At 47.6% G+C, this 17800-nt stretch overlaps 1 protein-coding gene across 2 annotated transcripts in view; it reads right to left on the reverse strand.

The window, feature by feature from the left end:
* The window catches only part of DNAH2 (dynein axonemal heavy chain 2), a 3497426-nt gene that overhangs the window by 2301340 nt on the left and 1178286 nt on the right, over positions 1–17800 (reverse strand). For both annotated transcript variants that reach the window (XM_078670326.1, XM_078670327.1), the window contains one exon: positions 14497–14686. In XM_078670326.1, the coding sequence (XP_078526452.1) occupies positions 14497–14686 (190 nt within the window). The remainder of the gene's footprint in view (positions 1–14496; positions 14687–17800) is intronic.

Consider the following 17800-nt stretch of genomic DNA (forward strand, 5'->3'; position numbering starts at 1 on the left):
GTGTGATGGTGAAATAGTCACTGTCTGCTTCTTCTTTAATATCTACAGGGATGTTGTTAACGGTGAACAGTGCATCTTTGATAATTATGGTGTCTGAGTCAACAGCATTTTTGTGAGATTCAATGTCAATTTGTGTTTAATCTGCAGCGATGAGTATCTTATCTAAATCGAACTTGATTAGCCCGACGCTGATGGCAAGTCATGTTCAAAGTGATGTTAAAGTGTTGTGGAGCCATGCTTCGACGGTGAGCAAGTCAGAGCAGAGGCTCTCGACAGGGACATCATTGTCCTTGATTTCGGACTCTGACTTAGGGAATGGTGATGTCGTCTTTCTCTGCTATTTCATCTTCTCTCCCTAGACCTCCATTCATGATGGTCCTTTTCAGAAGGTGGTAAAGAAATCAGCTGATCTTTCTATCCTCTCTCATTACATTTGCTATGCACAAGGGTGCTTGTTTCCTTTCTGCCATCGCCACACAAGGCGAATCGTGACCACAACTATTTACATTAATTTCTGCGCCCTGCCGATGTGCTGAGAAAATCTCAACCATTATGATTTGTGAGGAATATTCCCCAATTTAAGATGGTGGGCACACGTCATGCCCAATGATATAATTAATTGGCACAAAAGGGTTTTATGTCTGACAGAGTGAGAGTTACATTAGCATTTTTGGTGCAATAATAAAGGCCTCTTTATGAAGAAGGTGGCAGATGCGTTCTAATGGGAATCCTTATGTCTCTGTTCAAACGTTAACTCAGCGTTGGTGTTAGGTAGCCCTGCAGTCAGTAAGCGGGCCCTGCTCTCAGCAAGTCCTCCATATCGTCCTTGCTATGTAGGTTTTATTTAAGAAGCTGAGTCATGCTACCACCGGGCCTGCGCTACAACGTCAGGGGGTGTGCCCTTTGTGCTTAGCCACAGTTCCAGAGTCACCCTTGAGTCCCAGGGTGGATGGAACCCGGGATGTGTGCGCGCACCTGCCATGTTTCGCATGCTGTTCTTCAGCCTAGTGGCACTATGTACCATCCGGCCTGGGGACATGGACAATGGTGCCAGCAACTCCTCCCTTCTGATGCCATCAGCTGCTGGCCTGTGCCCGAGGGCAGGGATGCTTCCTGTATTTCGCCTATGGCAGTAACTAGCTGAGGGAGAGGATCCTGCTCGGAAATCCGTCTGCTACCTTCTTCAGCACGGGGAGGCTGCAGGTACACCCCTGTGCTATCAAAAGAGTAACCTTGGTATATCTCTCAAATTGGGCTGCGGCAGGATAGCCAGAGAGAATGTTCTCGCTTCTGCTTAACTCGTACCATCCCTTTATCACCATAGCAGCCATCTTGCCAAGTGATGCTGTCTCTCATCCTGGCTTTCAAACCAATGGCATGTTGCATGCTGAGAGTTGTAGTTCAGTCTCATGCACAATTACCATAAGCTCAACAGCATCAGCATGCAGAGTGTTTTTTGCAGAACACCCTGGTAAAGTTTGAGGTGTCATACAGTGCTTAATTTAAAAATCGGAGAGTGCCGTCCCAGAAACTGTGTTCAGAAGCCCACAGCCATTGCAATTAAATGTTGCACGCTGAATACCAGGCTGGTGGTCCTCAGACCTCTTTAATCCACCATACAACTGCTGTCCCTTTATCACACTTGTTCAGGTCTCTGCTTTCTCCCTGTGTGACATGTTTCCTTCTTTGTCTTCCTCCCTCTTTCTATCATGACCTGTTCCTCGATATTATTGATTTGGTTGTCTTGCCTATTAAGTTGCTATAGTTTTTTGCCTGCCTCAGTTCGCCATTGGGGTATGTCCCCCGTGTCTTTTGGAATTTTGTGTGTGGTGCTATTTCCTTGTTGTGACAGCCCCTACTCTCCTTTGAACATTTAAAAATGAAAACCTCTTATCCTTTGTTACGATGCCCGCGCCCTTGTTTGGTGTACTTTCGCATATCCTGTTTGCCGATTGATATGCCTCTCTCCTGGTTTTTTGGCTTACTGTTTTGCGGCCGGCCATGTTGGTTGTGGGCCTGCGCATGTATCTTCTTGTTTTTTTCGAATAAAGGTTTTAAAAAAAAAAGTCCCACTGAGGCACAATAAAAGGAGTAGGAGGGAACTTATTTATAAGGCCCTTCAAAAACCTTAAAACAACAGGAGATTTAAAAAATGAAGGCTGGTCAGGCAAACAGATAAAGGCCGACAGCGCTGAAAGATAGCCCTTCACTGTGGCAACAGCAAGTCCCTGTTGCGCCAGAGAAAGGGCAAACTGGAGAACATCAGATAAATGGGCTCTCAAAGGGTCTATAGACTTCTCCCTGCACCAAGTAACACATTTTGACCACCTATAAGAATAGATGGACTTAGTGGAGTCACGCCTGGCTGACAAAATGACATCCACTACATCAGGCGGGAGAGAAAAAGAGATCAGGTTGCCCCGTTCAATCTCCAGGCATGAAGGTGTAAGGTCTGGAGGTGGGGGTGTAGAACCTGCCCCTCCATCTGGGAGAGGAGATCTGCCCTGTGAGGGAGACGGAGCGGCGGGTGAGAGGAGAGGTGGAGAAGGTCTGAGTACCACACCCTTCTTGGCCAATCCGGGGCGATCAATATAACTTGGGCCCGGTCTTGGTGAATTTTCCTCAGAACCCGAGGAATCAAAGGTATGCGAGGAAACGCGTAAAGGAGTTGCAAGTTCCAGCTCAACTGAAACGCGTCCCCCAAGGCTCCTTGCATCGGATACTGGAGACTGCAGAATGACAGGCAGTGAGCATTCTCGCGAGTGGCGAACTGGTCCACCCGAGGAGTCCCCCACATCAGAAAGATGTCGCGAACAACCTCTGGATGGAGCCTCCACTCGTGGTCGGCAGAGAACTGCCGACTGAGACTGTCTGCACGAACGTTCTGAACCCCGGCCAGATGATTTGCCATCAGACAAATCTCATGGTCCTGAACCCAGGACCAGAGGCGCAGAGCCTCTCTGCAGAGACACTGCGACCCCACTCCTCCCTGTTTGTTGATGTACCACATCGCGGTCGTGTTGTCCGTCAGGACTTGGACTGACCGAACGCGAAGGGAAGGGAGGAAGGCCTTGAGTGCCAGACGTATCGCCAGCAACTCTAGAAGGTTGATGTGAAACAACCTTTCCTCTGGAGACCAAAGACCCTTGACCTCCAGGTCTCCCAGATGAGCACCCCACCCGAGAGTGGATGCATCCATTATCACTGTGGCCACCGATGGAGGAAGTTGAAAAGGCTTTCCTTGTGACAGATTGCCTTCCACACTCCACCAAGATAGATCCGCTGCAGCTTCTCTGGAGATCCTCACTGACTCCCTGAGATCTCCATTGTGCTGATACCACTGCCTGCGGAGGCACCACTGGAGTGCCCTCATGTGCCAGCGTGCATGGTTGACCAACAGAATGCAAGAAGCCATCAGACCGAGCAGACGTAAGACCTTCAGGACTGGAACAACCGCTCCATTGTAGAACAAAGGAATCATTTCCTGTATGTCGAGAATCCTTTGAGGAGAAGGGAATGCACGGCATACAGTAGTGTCCAGTACCGCACCTATGAACAGGTTGCGCTGGGAGGGCACCAGGTGAGACTTGGGTACATATATCGAAACACCCAACCTGTGCAACAACTGAGTTGTCTCTTGCAGATGATGGAGCACCTTCTCCGGCGACACCGCTTTGATCAGCCAGTCGTCCAGATACGGGAATACAGGTATCCCCGACCTCCTGAGATGAGCTGCCACCACTGCCATCACCTTGGTGAAGACTCGACGCGCAGTAGTAAGGCCAAACAGAAGGATCGCAAACTGGTAATGTTGCGACCCAACCGTAAAACGGAGATACTTTCTGTGCGACTTCAAGATGGGAATATGAAAATACGCATCCTGCAAGTCGATCGACACCATCCAGTCCTCTTCCAGCAGTGCTTGAAGAACCTGTGCAAGAGTGAGCATCTTGAACTTTTCCTGTTTCAGGTAAAGGTTCAAGATCCTGAGATCCAGAATTGGCCGAAGCCTGCCATCCTTTTTGGAGATCAGGAAATACCGGGAGTAGCACCCGACCCCTTTCCTGCTCTGGAACCACCTCTATCGCACCTTTTCGAAACAGTGCCAGGACTTCTTCCTGCAAGAGAAGCAGATGGTCCTCCGAACAATAACCCTGGCAAGGAGGGTAATTTGGGGGAAATTCCCGAAAGGGAAGAGCATACCCATTCTCTACAAGATTGAGAACCCAAAGATCCGATGTAATTAATTCCCAATCTTGTAGAAAATGGGTAAGCCGGCCCCCCACTGGGACCACATGATCCGGAATGGCGGATCTAGGGCTGCTTTGCTGCGTTGGCAGGGGGTTGGGAAGGAGAGGAAGAGGAAGAGGAGGAGGAAGCCTGACGGCCTCTAGGACGGGCTCTTTGCCTGCCCCGTGTATGACTTGTACAGCGTATTTTGCTGTTGCTGTGGCTGCTGCTGAGATGGTCTGTAGGAACGAAAGGAAGATGTCCCAAATCCTCTGAAGCGCCTTCCAGTAGTACCCCTGGACTGAAGACCTAAAGATTTCGCAGTGGCCCTACTATCCTTGAAACGCTCCAAGGCAGCATCAGCTTTCTTGCCAAACAATCCTGAACCATCAAAAGGTAAATCCATCAAAACAGACTGAACATCTGTAGAAAACTCCGATGTCTTAAGCCAAGCGGCTCTCCTAGTGGCTACGGAAGATCCCATGACCCTTGCCACCGAATCAGCAGTGTCCAGACCACTCTGAATCACCTGTCTCGCCGCTGCTTGAGTGTCCGATATCACTTCCTGAAAATCCTTTCTTTCATCCTCAGGGATTTTCGGAATCAACTGCTTGACAGAATCCATCAAGGCATGGATATACCTTCCCATCAGACACGTTGCGTTGGTTGACTTTAACGCCATACTGGCTGATGAGAAAACCTTCTTGGCAGTTTGATCCTGCTTTCTGGATTCTTTATCCCCAGGAACCTGTGGAAAAGCACCAGCAGACCTCTTCGAGCAGGCAGCCTGCACAACCAAACTCTCAGGCAGGGGATGTGTTGATAAAAATTCAGGGTCACCAGGTGCAACTCTGTATCTCCTTGCCACTTTTCTAGAAACTGCAGGAGCAGACAAAGGCTTCTTCCAAACCTCATAGATGGGTTCAGAAAACGCATCATTAAAAGGCAACATTGGTTCAATAATAGAGGAGGGTGAATGAAGAACCTCAGTCAGAAGATTTGGCTTATAATCAGCAGTTGGCAGAGTAATGTTCAACAAACTTGCCGCCTTCCTGATGACAGTGTGATAAGGAACCACATCCTTTGAAGGTACACTTGATACTGAGGTTAAATCCCATTCAGGAGACAGTTCAAGCCCACTGGCTTCACCTAAATCCTCAAAAGGATCTTCCTCCATTTCTGTATAACGTAATTGTTCTTCCTCCAGAAGTCTCTGGGCTTCTCTTCGAGATCTTTCCTTCACAATAGAAGTCGAAGGATTCGGAATCGACTCCGACGGGGTCGGGGCCGGCGTCGAACCCGAAGTCGTATGAGGTCGTTTTGTACCAGGTCGAGCAGAATCCTGCTTCGGAGTCGACGGTATCGGCGTCGATGGAACCGGATTCGACGGAGTCGGCATGGTACGCTTTGGCATTTTCCGGCACCTCCGGTGTCGTCGACGCCGATGCGGTGGAAGAGCCGGCATAAAAGGCATGAAGGGCGCAGGAGCATAAGCCTGGGGAACACCCAAGTTGAAAGCCATAGGACCCGTGGGACCAACAGGTGCACCAGATGGATACATCGCCCTGGAATAAACACCAAACATGGCGTTCAGGAATTTTGAAGGGTCCTGACCTGGAGCCGGAAATTCTGGATACGGTCCTCCGGGCTGTTCCCGAGGAGGCGGAGTCGATACGACGTCGACCTCTTCATCGAGTCCGGGAACCGGGGTCGACGAACCCGCAGGTACCGGAACTTCGACTTCACCAGCCCCCTGCTCCTCACCTTCATCCTCCTGACCAGAAGGATTGGACGGATCCGGAGAATGGACCTGCTTCGGTGACTCAGGCGAATTCGGATGTGAAGCCTCACCAACAGAGTCATGATCCTCCGATGCTGAAATCTCCACTTCCTTACTAAGAAGCTTGACTTGCGACTTCGGCCTCGAACCAGAGTCCTTTTCTGAGTGATGACGTGACTCATGGCTCCTCTTCTTGTGTTTTTTCCTCGAAGACCTTGACACATGAGCTGAAGACGACTCCGATCGCGACTTCGATCGAGACCTCGACCTCGAACGACGAGATCGAGATCTTGAAGCCTTTTTAACTTTCTTATTCTTCAGTTTTGCCACGAGAAGTTTTGTCTCTCTCTCTCGCAGGGCCTTCGGGGTCATTTTCTTACAGCAAGGGCAATCCTCGACGTCATGGTCGGAACTCAGGCACCAGACACAGCATTCATGTGGGTCAGTGATAGACATAGTCTTGCCACATTCACCGCAAGCTTTAAAGCCAGTCTTCTTCGACGACATCTCGAAGAAAATAGAGATAGATACAGTAATAATAGAATAACAGTAACAAAGTTACTATGAAGCTACAGCACGATCCCAGAAAAACGTTAGCGTCAACGACGCGGAAAAAAGGGAACTGATGTCATCACGCCGGCGTGGGCCTGTTATAGGCGTCGGTGACGTCAGCGGAGTCGCGTGCGATGCCGTGCCTCTGTGACGTCCGGATCCACGTCGGCGCGAGGCTACAAAAAGAATTTCCGAATGTTGCTGACGCAGGGGATATTCACAAGGTGAGGAATCCACACGGCAGATGTATCTATCAGAAAAGAGCTGACTTAGGTGTTTCTACAGTGAAAAGTGATCTACGTATCTTATGGAACTTAGATCCAGTACAAGGCCACCATAAATGTGGCACTTGCGTTTCATGTGCAAGTACCATTGAAGGGACGAAGTTTGAACACAACTCCATTAGATGGAGTCATAATGAATTTACTAACTGTAAAAGCAAAAACATTGTCTATGTAATAGTTTGTCCTTGTGACAAAATATACATAGGCAAGACAAACCAGCAAATCACACAAAGACTGGCACAACATCGCTCCAGGATAAAACAGAAAGTACTGACAGCACCCATGGTCCAACACTTCATAGAACAAAACCACACTGAAAAAGATCTACGTTGGTCTGTTTTATCAGGAATAAAGATTTCCCCAAGAGGAGGAAATGTGGAAATGCTTTTACTTAGGAGAGAAGCATATTTAATCGCGAAGTTCAACTGTGCAATTACAGGATTGAACGAGCAATTTGAGATCTGAAATGCATACCGGCGTCCTCTGTAAAAAAACTTACCGTGAATCCATCTTTAGGACTACATCCCCCACAACCCCCAGATCACATGACATGAGTATATTTGAAGAAGTCATGTGACAAACATCACTGAACACCAGTTCAACACGAAAGCAAGCAGGAGAAACACGAGCGATAAAGAATTCTAAAGGTAAGGGTTGCTATCCGCAGGGCAAACAAGGCGAATCCATAGCATAATTCTTAAAATACTTCCTTTCCATTCTTCCAGTAACACGCGAGACACACGCGAATAGAGCCAAAGGCGGCGCCGCACAATTGAATAAAAGCAGCGGCAGGTCCGCGGACCAAACCCCCAAGTAAGTAAATAATAACGGGTTTTTACTGGCCATTCCCGCAAAATGTAAGACCACATTACTTAGGAATCTCCTCCCTTATCACAAAAACAGACCCTGCCTTCACCGACCAAAGAAACAGCAGTAAAAAGAATAACAGACTCCCCAACCACAACTGAACGAAGACTTTAGATAAACGTAAGTCTCTTTACAGCTCTAAATCACTGAGATATCTAGCTGGTTGTATAAATATAGACAAGAGAGATAATAAGTGCCTCTCACCCCTGCAGAACCACCTACAGTCCTAGAAGTTCTGAAACAGAGAGTCCAAACCCGCAGTTTGTAAGGGTAACTTACAGCGCAAGTAGTTTAAAACAAATAATTGATGCAATTGTAAGGTCCCATTCTGAAAAGTGTCCTCCACTGTTTTTATAGGTACCCAACTAACAAATGCCCTGAAGAAAAGCCTGGCGAACAAGACACAGGCTTGGAAACGCGTCGGCTTAGTTATAATCTGTTTGTTCACTCAAATATATGAACACTCAATGCGCACAGGGTTATTTATAGAATGTTTTGACTTCCTACTCCAACGTTTAGGAAAAACATAAGCCTTAATCATATACAAGTTATACAACAACGGCCTGGTGGTAAAAATTGTTAGTAGGGTTTAATTTCAATTTTGTGTATAATATGTGTAAATCTTGTATAGTAATGTATAGTCATTTTCCAATGTGTTTGTTTTGATGTGATTTGTAAAAATTGTATATAATAACTTGGAGTCTGTGTTTGATAAAGCAAAATCCTCGGACTACTATACCTGGTGATCCAAGTGAAGTAACTTGTGACTGTGGTTATAAATAAACCATAACACCCACGAATTAAAAAACGGAGGGTGGAAAAATCTGCTCAAATAAAAATAAGTAGCAGAACCAAAAAGCGACTGGGTGTCTCTCATTTGATATACAGCATTATGTAATACAGCATGAAAATCAAGCATAGCAAAATACAAGAAATGTGATTTTGTAAAACAAGAGAAAAAAGGATGGAGGCATGGAAAGAAGGCTCACCGTTACTGGATGATATTTCGCAGGACCGCCTCTCCCACCGCCGCATCCGACTCTGCGGCTGCTTCCAAGCAGTAGTGCCTGGTGAAGGTGTGTGTAGATGCCCAGGTCGCTGCCCTGCAGATATCCTGGATTGGCACTCCTCCAAACAATGCAGTGGATGTGGCCACTGCTCTCGTGGAATGAGCACGAACTTGTGCATTTAGAGGTTTACCAGCAGCTGGATGACAGTACACAATTGCACTGGAAATCCACCTGGCAATCCCTCTTTTTGATAAAGGGAAACCTTTCCTGGGTGCGCTGAAAGCGACGAAGAGCTGTGAAGACTTGCGAAAGCTCCTTGTTTCCTTTAAAATATAACTTGAGACATCTTTGAACGTCCAGTGAGTGTAACACTCTTTCCGCCGCTGTTTTTGGTTGAGGAAAGAAACATTTTAACACCAATGGCTTATTTAGATGAAAGTCAGTTGGTACCTTAGGAATAAACTTTGGATTAGTCCTAAGAATCATTCTGTCTTCCTGAAACTGTAGGAAAGGCTCTTGAATTGTGAGAGCTTGCAGTTCTCCTACTCTTCTCGCTGTAGTGAGTGCAATGAGAAGAGCCACCTTCCAAGACAGGAACTTAAGGTCCGCCCTGTGTATAGGCTCAAAAGGTCGTTTCATCAATTGTGACAGCACTATGTTTAGATTTCAGAGTGGTGGTGGAGGCTTTACTGGAGGAAAGACCCTGAATAATCCCTTCATAAATTGTTTGATGATCCTTGATGACCATAAGGACGGGCCTGAGGAAGACCTCCTGTAGCGAGATAATGCAGCTAAATGCACCTTAATCGAAGCGTGAGCCTATCCTGACTTGGCTAAAAGTAAGATGTATGGGATAATTTGATGAGGTGCTGCAGTAAGAGGGTCTGACACCAAAGACAAAACCTCTTCCATTTCATCCTGTAGGTTTTGTTGGTACTATCCGCTCTAGCCTTTGACAAGATTCTCCTACATTCGTCTGAGATATTCAGATGACTAAATTCACAGTGTTGAGGAGAAAGGCCTCTAATCGCAAGGATTTCGGGTCCGGATGGAGCACTTGTCCCTGGGACATTGTCAGAAGCGATGGAATTGGTCGGAGACGAACTGGACGGTCCTCCGACAACTGTAGGAGTTCCGTGAACCAGTGTTGTCTGGGCCACCACAGTGCTATCAGGATCAGTCTGCACGGTTATTTTTTGATCTTCACAAGCACACAGGGCAGAAGAGGAATTGGAGAAAAAACGTAAGCAAAGACGCCGGACCATGCCATCGAAAACGCATTCCCCAAGATTCCCTCTGGGGAAGCCAGCTTGCGAAGCACCGGCAATTCCTGTTCTCTCTTGTGGCGAAAAGGTCTACTGTTGGTGTCCCCCACCTTTGAAAAATGTTGTCCAGGATTCCCTGGTCCAGCTCCTACTCGTGGCAGGACAATTTGAGTCTGCTGAGAGTATCCGCCTTGATGTTCTGATCTCCCGGGAGATGTTCTGCTGTCAATGATATCTCTGTTTGTTTAAGTAGTCCATCGCCCTAGTGTTGTCCGTTCTTACTAACACCGGCGAGCCCCGTATTCGTGGCAGGAAAGCTTGCAATGCGAGGCGGATTGCCCTGAGTTCTAGCAGATGTATGTGCAATTGCTGCTCGTGTACCTTCCAACAACCGCTGACTTGAAGGTCCTGAAGGAAAGCTCCCCATCCTTTCAGGGATGCATAGGTTGTCACCGCTAATGGAGCTGGTCTTGAAAGAAATGACAGACCTTGAGAGACATTTTCTTTTTGTGTCCACCATGCCGCTGCTTGAACCATAACTGGTGTCACCTGGACTGTGTCGTTGAAGGATCCCTCCGCTTGACACCACTGAAGATCGATCTGTTCTTGCAGCGGGCGCATTCTTAACCTGCAGTGAGGCACAAGGGGAATGCAAGATGACATCATGCCTAGCAAGGATTTGTACATGCGCACTGAAAGATACTTTCTTTTTACACAGTTTTGAAAAAGAGATTCGATCCTCAGTTGCCTTTCTTCGGAGGGAAACGCTTTGTTGCTGTCCGTGTCCAGTATTGCTCCCAGATATGTGATCAGTTTTGTCAGTTGAAGGTTTGATTTTCCTTCGTGTAGAGTCAAACCCAGTTTGGCAAACAATTCTATGCAGGCCTTTGTTGACGCCCTGGCTTGTGCTTCCGATGGTGCTTTGACTAACCAGTTGTCGAGGTAAGGAAATATTTGATGTTTTTGCTTCCTTAACACAGCTGCCACTGGAGTCAGGCATTTTGTGAACACTCGTGGTGCTGACTTTAGGCCGAATGGCAGTACCTTGAATTGATAATGTCTTCCGGCCACCAAGAACCGAAGTTACTGTCTGTGTGCGGGATGGATAGGTACTTGAAAATACGCATCCTGTAGGTCCAAAGTGGTCATATGATCTCCCGGGTTCAATAACAAAAGGATGTCCTGAAGAGATACCATCCTGAAAGATTGCTTTTTGAGATAGGTGTTTAGGGACCTGGGATCCAGAATAGGACGCCATTGGAGTATGTTTTTCCTGACCAGAAAAAATACGGAGTAAAACCCCTTGTTTATTTGGGCATTCGGTACCGGTTCTATTGCTCCCTTTCGGAGAACTGTCCGAATCTCCTTTTGGAGTTGATGCAGATGCAGATGCAGATGGTTGGCTTTTTTGATGCATCGGTGGTGTACAAGGGGACGTCTGTAGAAATTCTAGGGTGTGGCCGAATCGAATAATGTTGAGGACCCATTGGTCCGTTGTTAATTTTTGTCAATTCTGAAAATAATGAGCAATCTTTCCACCCAGAGGAATACTTGATCTTAGGAATGTTGATGCAGCCGGAAGATGAAGGTTACCATTGTCGTCGGGTGTTGTCCTTCCCCTGACGGCCTCCTCTTCCTCTGGGAGTTGACTTTGTATAACCTCCCGATTGTCGCTGAGTGTACTGCTGGTGGTAGGGCTGAGATGAGGTAGAATAATAGGAATGTCTCCCTTGCTGATATCCTCCTCTATAAGATGATTGCCCTCTCCCTCTCGAGCCACGAAAAGGAACTTTCCTACACTGTAGAGTTACCAATGCTTTCGCAGTATCCGTATCTTTCTTGATACTTTGTAGAGTGTCATCGATATGTTTACCGTATAAATATTCGCCATTGAAGGGGAGGTCTAAGATCATATTTTGAACTTCAGGTCTAAAAGCTGTTGCTCTTAGCCATCCTTGTCTGCGCAGAACGGCTGCTCCTCCTAGAGACTTAATCGCCGTTGTCGCTATATCCATAGCGCAATCTATGACTTCCGCCGAAGTCCTTTCACCCTCCAGAATTTTCCTGGCTTCTTGTTTCTCTGGTTCTGGCACATGGTTAATGTACGGCGACAGGTCCCACCACATTTGCCTGTCATACCATCCTAGAATAGCGAGGGCATTAGCAGCTCGTACCAGCAGAGCAGACAATATGGAAAACCTCTTTCCTGCGTTGTCCAGCCTTCTACCCTCTCTGTCTGGAGGTGTTGTAATTGGAGCAGACGGATTCCTTGATTTCTGCTGCGCTGCTTGCGTAATCACTGAATCCGGTTTGGGATGACCCAAAAGACAGGCTGGAGCATCTGTAGGCGCCTTATATTTCTTGTCCAGTCTGGCAAGAACCGGAGTCACTGTAGCTGGTGTTTCCATAACCTTCAGGCCTTCCTCCCAAATATCCTCGTGGTCATCGTCCGAGGTGTCTGGGTCATGTTGAGCTGCTGGTGGCGGAGACCTAGTAGTGGGTTCCGGCAAGATCTCCCTTCTTCGCACTGGTGTACCCGGTACAGACCGAGGTCGAGGTGTAACCTCCGGGATCTCCTGAGAGGTTTGAGGCGCCGGATACCTTCTTCTATAATCCTTCAACATGCTCTGGAGGTCTTTCAGTAAAGAAGTTGGTACACTTGTCATCTCTTCACGATGCAGTTGGCTATATTGTTGCTGTTCTTGGGGATGACCTCGAAACTCCCCATATTCCTAGCCCGAATACTCCTCCTGGTATTTTACTTTTAATTGCGAAGGACTACTCGCATATCCAAAAGGACCACCTTCATTCTCGTCCTCTGAATCTTTCTCTTCCAGAAGGTGAGAAGAGACTAGTGGAGACACCTTGCTTGGAGATGTAACCTCCGGCGTTATTGTCCTTTTCCAGGATGACAACCTTTTTTCTGGTTTTTTTTCTCTTGTCGACGAGCCCGTCGACGAGATCCCTGTCACCAACCATATTATCATCGTCGACGCTATCGTCGACGTTGTAGTTACCGTCGACGCTGTCTTCATCGACGCTCCCGTCGCCGTCGTCGTCGATCTCGTCGTCGGCGCTCACGTTGTCTATACTCCCGTCGTCGCCGCTCCTGTCCACGATGTAGATGTAGCCATGGTCGTCGACGCCATCGTCGACAATGAACTCATCGTTGATACCGCCGTCGACGGTGAAAGTGTCGACGATGTCTTTTCCATAGTCTTTACCTCCTGTTTCGTCAAAGATGATGATGCTTTTGTCATCGACGATGACATCTTCCTCGTCGACGATCCCGTCGACAGTGTAGATCCTTTCGCTTTCTCCTCTGAAGGTGTAGAGGAAGTCTTTTTGATGGTAATTTTGACTCTTGGAGGAGATTTTTAAGTCTCTGAGGCAGTTTTCTCCACCTGCTTCACCTCAGAAGCAGAACCCTTCTTCCTCTTAGGTTTACCTGAAGGAGATTTTGAGGGACTGCACCCTGAAGACCCTGGGGTGGTCTTTTTTGGGGCCTTCTCAGGTCTTTCACCTGAGGCATGCGCCTGAGGAGATCTGCTTCTTTTTTTAGATCTCTTAGACAAAGATGACTCCTCCTCACTCTCACTTGAGAGGATCTCCTTTCTGGCTTTAACCTTCTGAAGCCAAAGTAAAAGTCTTCCCTCACGATCCCTCAAGGTTTTACTTGAAAAGGTTTGACATACCTTACAACTCTCTGCCTGATGGTCTGGATAGAGGCAGTATATGCAGTCTTTATGAGGGTCATCTGTATAAAGCCTTTTTTAGAGCAGGTAGCACAAGCTCTAAATAATCCTTTCTTCTCCTTCTCAGACATTGTAGAGGAATAAGGAATTTCAAATAAGGAGAAACTAGAAAATGAGAGAACCTCAAATCCCAGTCAAAATTAATTGAATTGAAGAGTTTGAGCAGAGCTCAAAGGAGACTCCCTAGCACAACGTGCAGTAGAAAATCTGAGGTGCAAAAGGTTCTCTCAGGAGTGTTCTAGAGGGTGAGTACCTCTGATTGGTTCAGGGAAACGTTTGGGCCTTTTTACATAACAAAGGCTATGGGTTGCAAAAGGGAAATGGGCCTAGGCCTCTTTTCAGTTTGCTATACTGCTAAGCATTGCTTTTTTATATACCGGAGACTCCCGTCTCGACGACGGGGAATGATTCAGGCATGTGAATCTATGAAAGTTCCAATACTGGAGTAACTGCACAGCCTTCCAGTTGAAGTGAGGGTAAATCCAGGCAATGCAGTTCTCTAAGTGCTCGGGCAGAAACCGGTAAGAAATGGTAGCCGAGAGACAAGGTAGAGCTGGAGTATTAGGGGTGTCTGTGCTTTCACAGCAGGGAGGGGAATTGGCAAACTAGATGTGTCTGGCACTCCATATTTACAATCAAAATGTATGCATGCATGTAACATGAAATGACACCAACTACTTTTAAATTTCACTCACATGTAAAACGCATGTATTCCATGCCCCATCAAAGGGCACATGTTATCATCCTCCTTACCTGAGCCAGACCACAATACATGCGTCCCATAGACCTGTAGTCCAGTCCTTCCGAGCAGTTCACAACTATGACATACATCCCCAGAGCCTTCCCCAAGTCCTTCACTGTTTCTGTTTTTCCTGTTCCTGCAGGCCCTTTGGGGGAGCCTCCCCGGTGCAGGTGCAAAGCTGTAGTAAGCGTCATGTAACATCTGTTGGGTGAGACAGAAGAGTTTCAGCATCACGACAGCTGAAAAGGTTCATCTTTCAACCACTAATCATCACACACTGTGAAAAACATCCCCGAAGACTGTACAGAACTTTGGAGTGTAAGGGCACACGTACCAAACTTCAGGTGCTTCACCTGGTCACCAATCAGTAGTGTGAACTGTGTCTGCAAAGATTTTAATGGCTACTGCAGCATTCTCTCCGACACTGCCTCATGTGAGGAATTCACTGGTGTATACTTCAGTGCAGTGCCACAGCTAGAAGTGCAGCGAACAGGTATTGTGCATATGAATACCAACCTATTCCCACATGGAAAATCACCTTTGTGTACAGCCATCTCTATCAGCCCCACTCACCATGACACCATTAGAGGTGGGCTCAATGGACCATGTTACAGGCACGTTGAAAGCAGCAGCTGTTTTTTAACGTGTTCTATCCTTGTGTCCTCAAAAATAAGTACTACAAATCTATTAGGTACAGTAGCCTGCCAACTTATGGTCAAAGATCATGCAGCATCACTCCGAGTGATATCATAATGGGTCAATAAATGCTGGATTTCACCTTCGCTACCTCCAGAAAGCTGTTGCTATGGCTCCATGTGAAGATGTGTGTGAGATGTTGGGTTGCTGGTTTTGTGGGGTGTTAACCTTGCTCAAGCAACAGCCACAATCCTTGTCAGGGTGAACCATAAAAGTCTCTAAATTAACCTGTGTTTAACCCTCTAGTAGCTTGGCACTAAAGCAGTCGGGCTTAACTTAGAGGCAATGTGTAGTGCATGTATGCAGCACACAAACAGTAATTAAGCTGATAACACCAGTGAAATCCCACACCAATTTAGAATAAGCATTGGAAATGCAATAGGTCTCGGATTAGAGTTAGAGCTAATGGCATTGTAAATGGCAATGTCTTTTAGCCATGTGTTATGGAGTGTATGCATGTGGTGTGTAGTGGAATTATGTGGGTTGGATTGGAATTGTAGCAATGGTGGCATGCTGCGCTTTAGATGAATATGTTTAAAAGTAAAGTGCACCATACTGTGATTGCTACAATAGTTAATTGTGGATGCGTTAACAATTGATGTATGCACTGATGGCTGGTGGTGTGTGTGCCTGTAGAAATTGTGCACTGATGGCTGGTGGTGTGTGTGCCTGTTGGAAGCGTGCACTGCCGGCTGGTGGTGCGTGTGCCTGGTGAAAGCGTGCACAGACAGCTGGTGTTGTGTGTGCATGGTTAAAATGTGCCCTGCCAGCTGGTGGTGTGTGTGTGTGTGTGTGTGGTTGTGTGTGTGGTTGCGGGTGTGGTGGTGAGTGTGTGGTGGTGAGTGTGTGGTGGTGAGAGTGTGGTGTGAAAGTGTGTGTGTGGTGGTGTGTGTGGTCTTATGTGTGTGTGTGTGTGGTGGACTTAGTTCGAGTTTTCGTACCCTGAACACTCACACACTGCCCCTACACACTCACACACTGCTCACCCTACACACTCACACAATGTTCACCCTGCACACTCACACACTGTTTACCTTGCACACTCACACAATGTTCACCCTGCACACTCACACACTGCTCACCCTACACACACACACACTGCTCACCCTACACACTCTCACACTGCTCACCCTACACACTCTCACACTGCTCACCCTACACACTCACACACTGCTCATCCTACACACTCACACACTGCTCACCCTACACACTCACACAATGTTCACCCTGCACGCTCACACACTGTTAACCCTGCATACTCACACACTGCTCACCCTGCTTGCTCACACACTGCTCACCCTGCACGCTCACACACTGCTCACCTTGCACACTCACACACTGCTCAAGCTACACACTCATACACTGCTCACCGTACGTAATGCGAAAAGACCTAGCTCTTCCCTTTGGCCTGTGCTGTAATCGTGCAGTAGGTTGTGAGTAGTTGGGCTTGAATGGTTGGGGAGTCCCCTCCTTGTTGCTCCCCTCACAGAGGGCCGGCTGCCTCCATGAAGCTCCCAAGACACGGGTTAACCTGTTCTTTGTTTTAGCTCCGGTGTGTCAGTGCACCGAGTAAGCGCACAAGCATACCCTGCTCTCTTTGGAACACTCACACTGCTGAGTCACTCTCATTCTGCAGTCACTCTCACTCTGCTGTCACTCTCACTCTGCTGTCACTCTGCTGTCACTCATGATGTCACTCACTCTACTGTGACTCATGCTGTCACTCTCACTCTGCAGTCACTCATGCTGTCACTCTCACTCTGCTGTCACTCATGCTGTCACTGACTCTACTGTCACTCATGCTGTCACTGACTCTACTGTCACTCATGCTGTCACTCTCACTCTGCTGTCACTCTCACTCTGCTGCCACTCATGCTGTAACTCTCACTCTGCTGTCACTCATGCTGTCACTATCACTCTGCTGTCACTCACTCTACTGTCACTCTCACTCTACTGTCACTCATGCTGTCACTCTCACTCATGCAGTCACTCTCACTCATGCAGTCGCTCTCAATCATGCAGTCACTCTCAATCATGCAGTCACTCTCAATCATGCAGTCACTCTCAATCATGCAGTCACTCTCAATCAGGCAGTCACTCTCAATCAGGCAGTCACTCTCAATCAGGCAGTCACTCTCACTCTGCAGCCACTCATGCTGTCACTCTCACTCTGCAGCCACTCATGCTGTCACTCTCACTCTGCAGTCACTCATGCTGTCACTCTCACTCTGCAGTCACTCTCACTCATGCAGTCACTCTCACTCATGCAGTCACTCTCACTCATGCAGTCATGCTCACTCATGCAGTCACGCTCACTCATGCAGTCACTCTCACTCTGCAGTCACTCATGCGGTCACACTCACTCTGCTGTCACTCATGCTGTCCCTCACTCTACTGTCACTCATGCTGTCACTCTCACTCTACTGTCACTCATGCTGTCACTCTCACTCTGCAGTCACTCATGATGTCACTCTCACTCTGCAGTCACTCATGCTGTCACTCTCACTCTGCAGTCACTCATGCTGTCACTCTCACTCTGCAGTCAGTCATGCTGTCACTCTCACTCTGCAGTCAGTCATGCTGTCACTCTCACTCTGCAGTCAGTCATGCTGTCACTCT

Source organism: Lissotriton helveticus, chromosome 12 (genome assembly GCF_964261635.1).
Source record: "Lissotriton helveticus chromosome 12, aLisHel1.1, whole genome shotgun sequence".
NCBI lineage: Eukaryota > Metazoa > Chordata > Amphibia > Caudata > Salamandridae > Lissotriton > Lissotriton helveticus.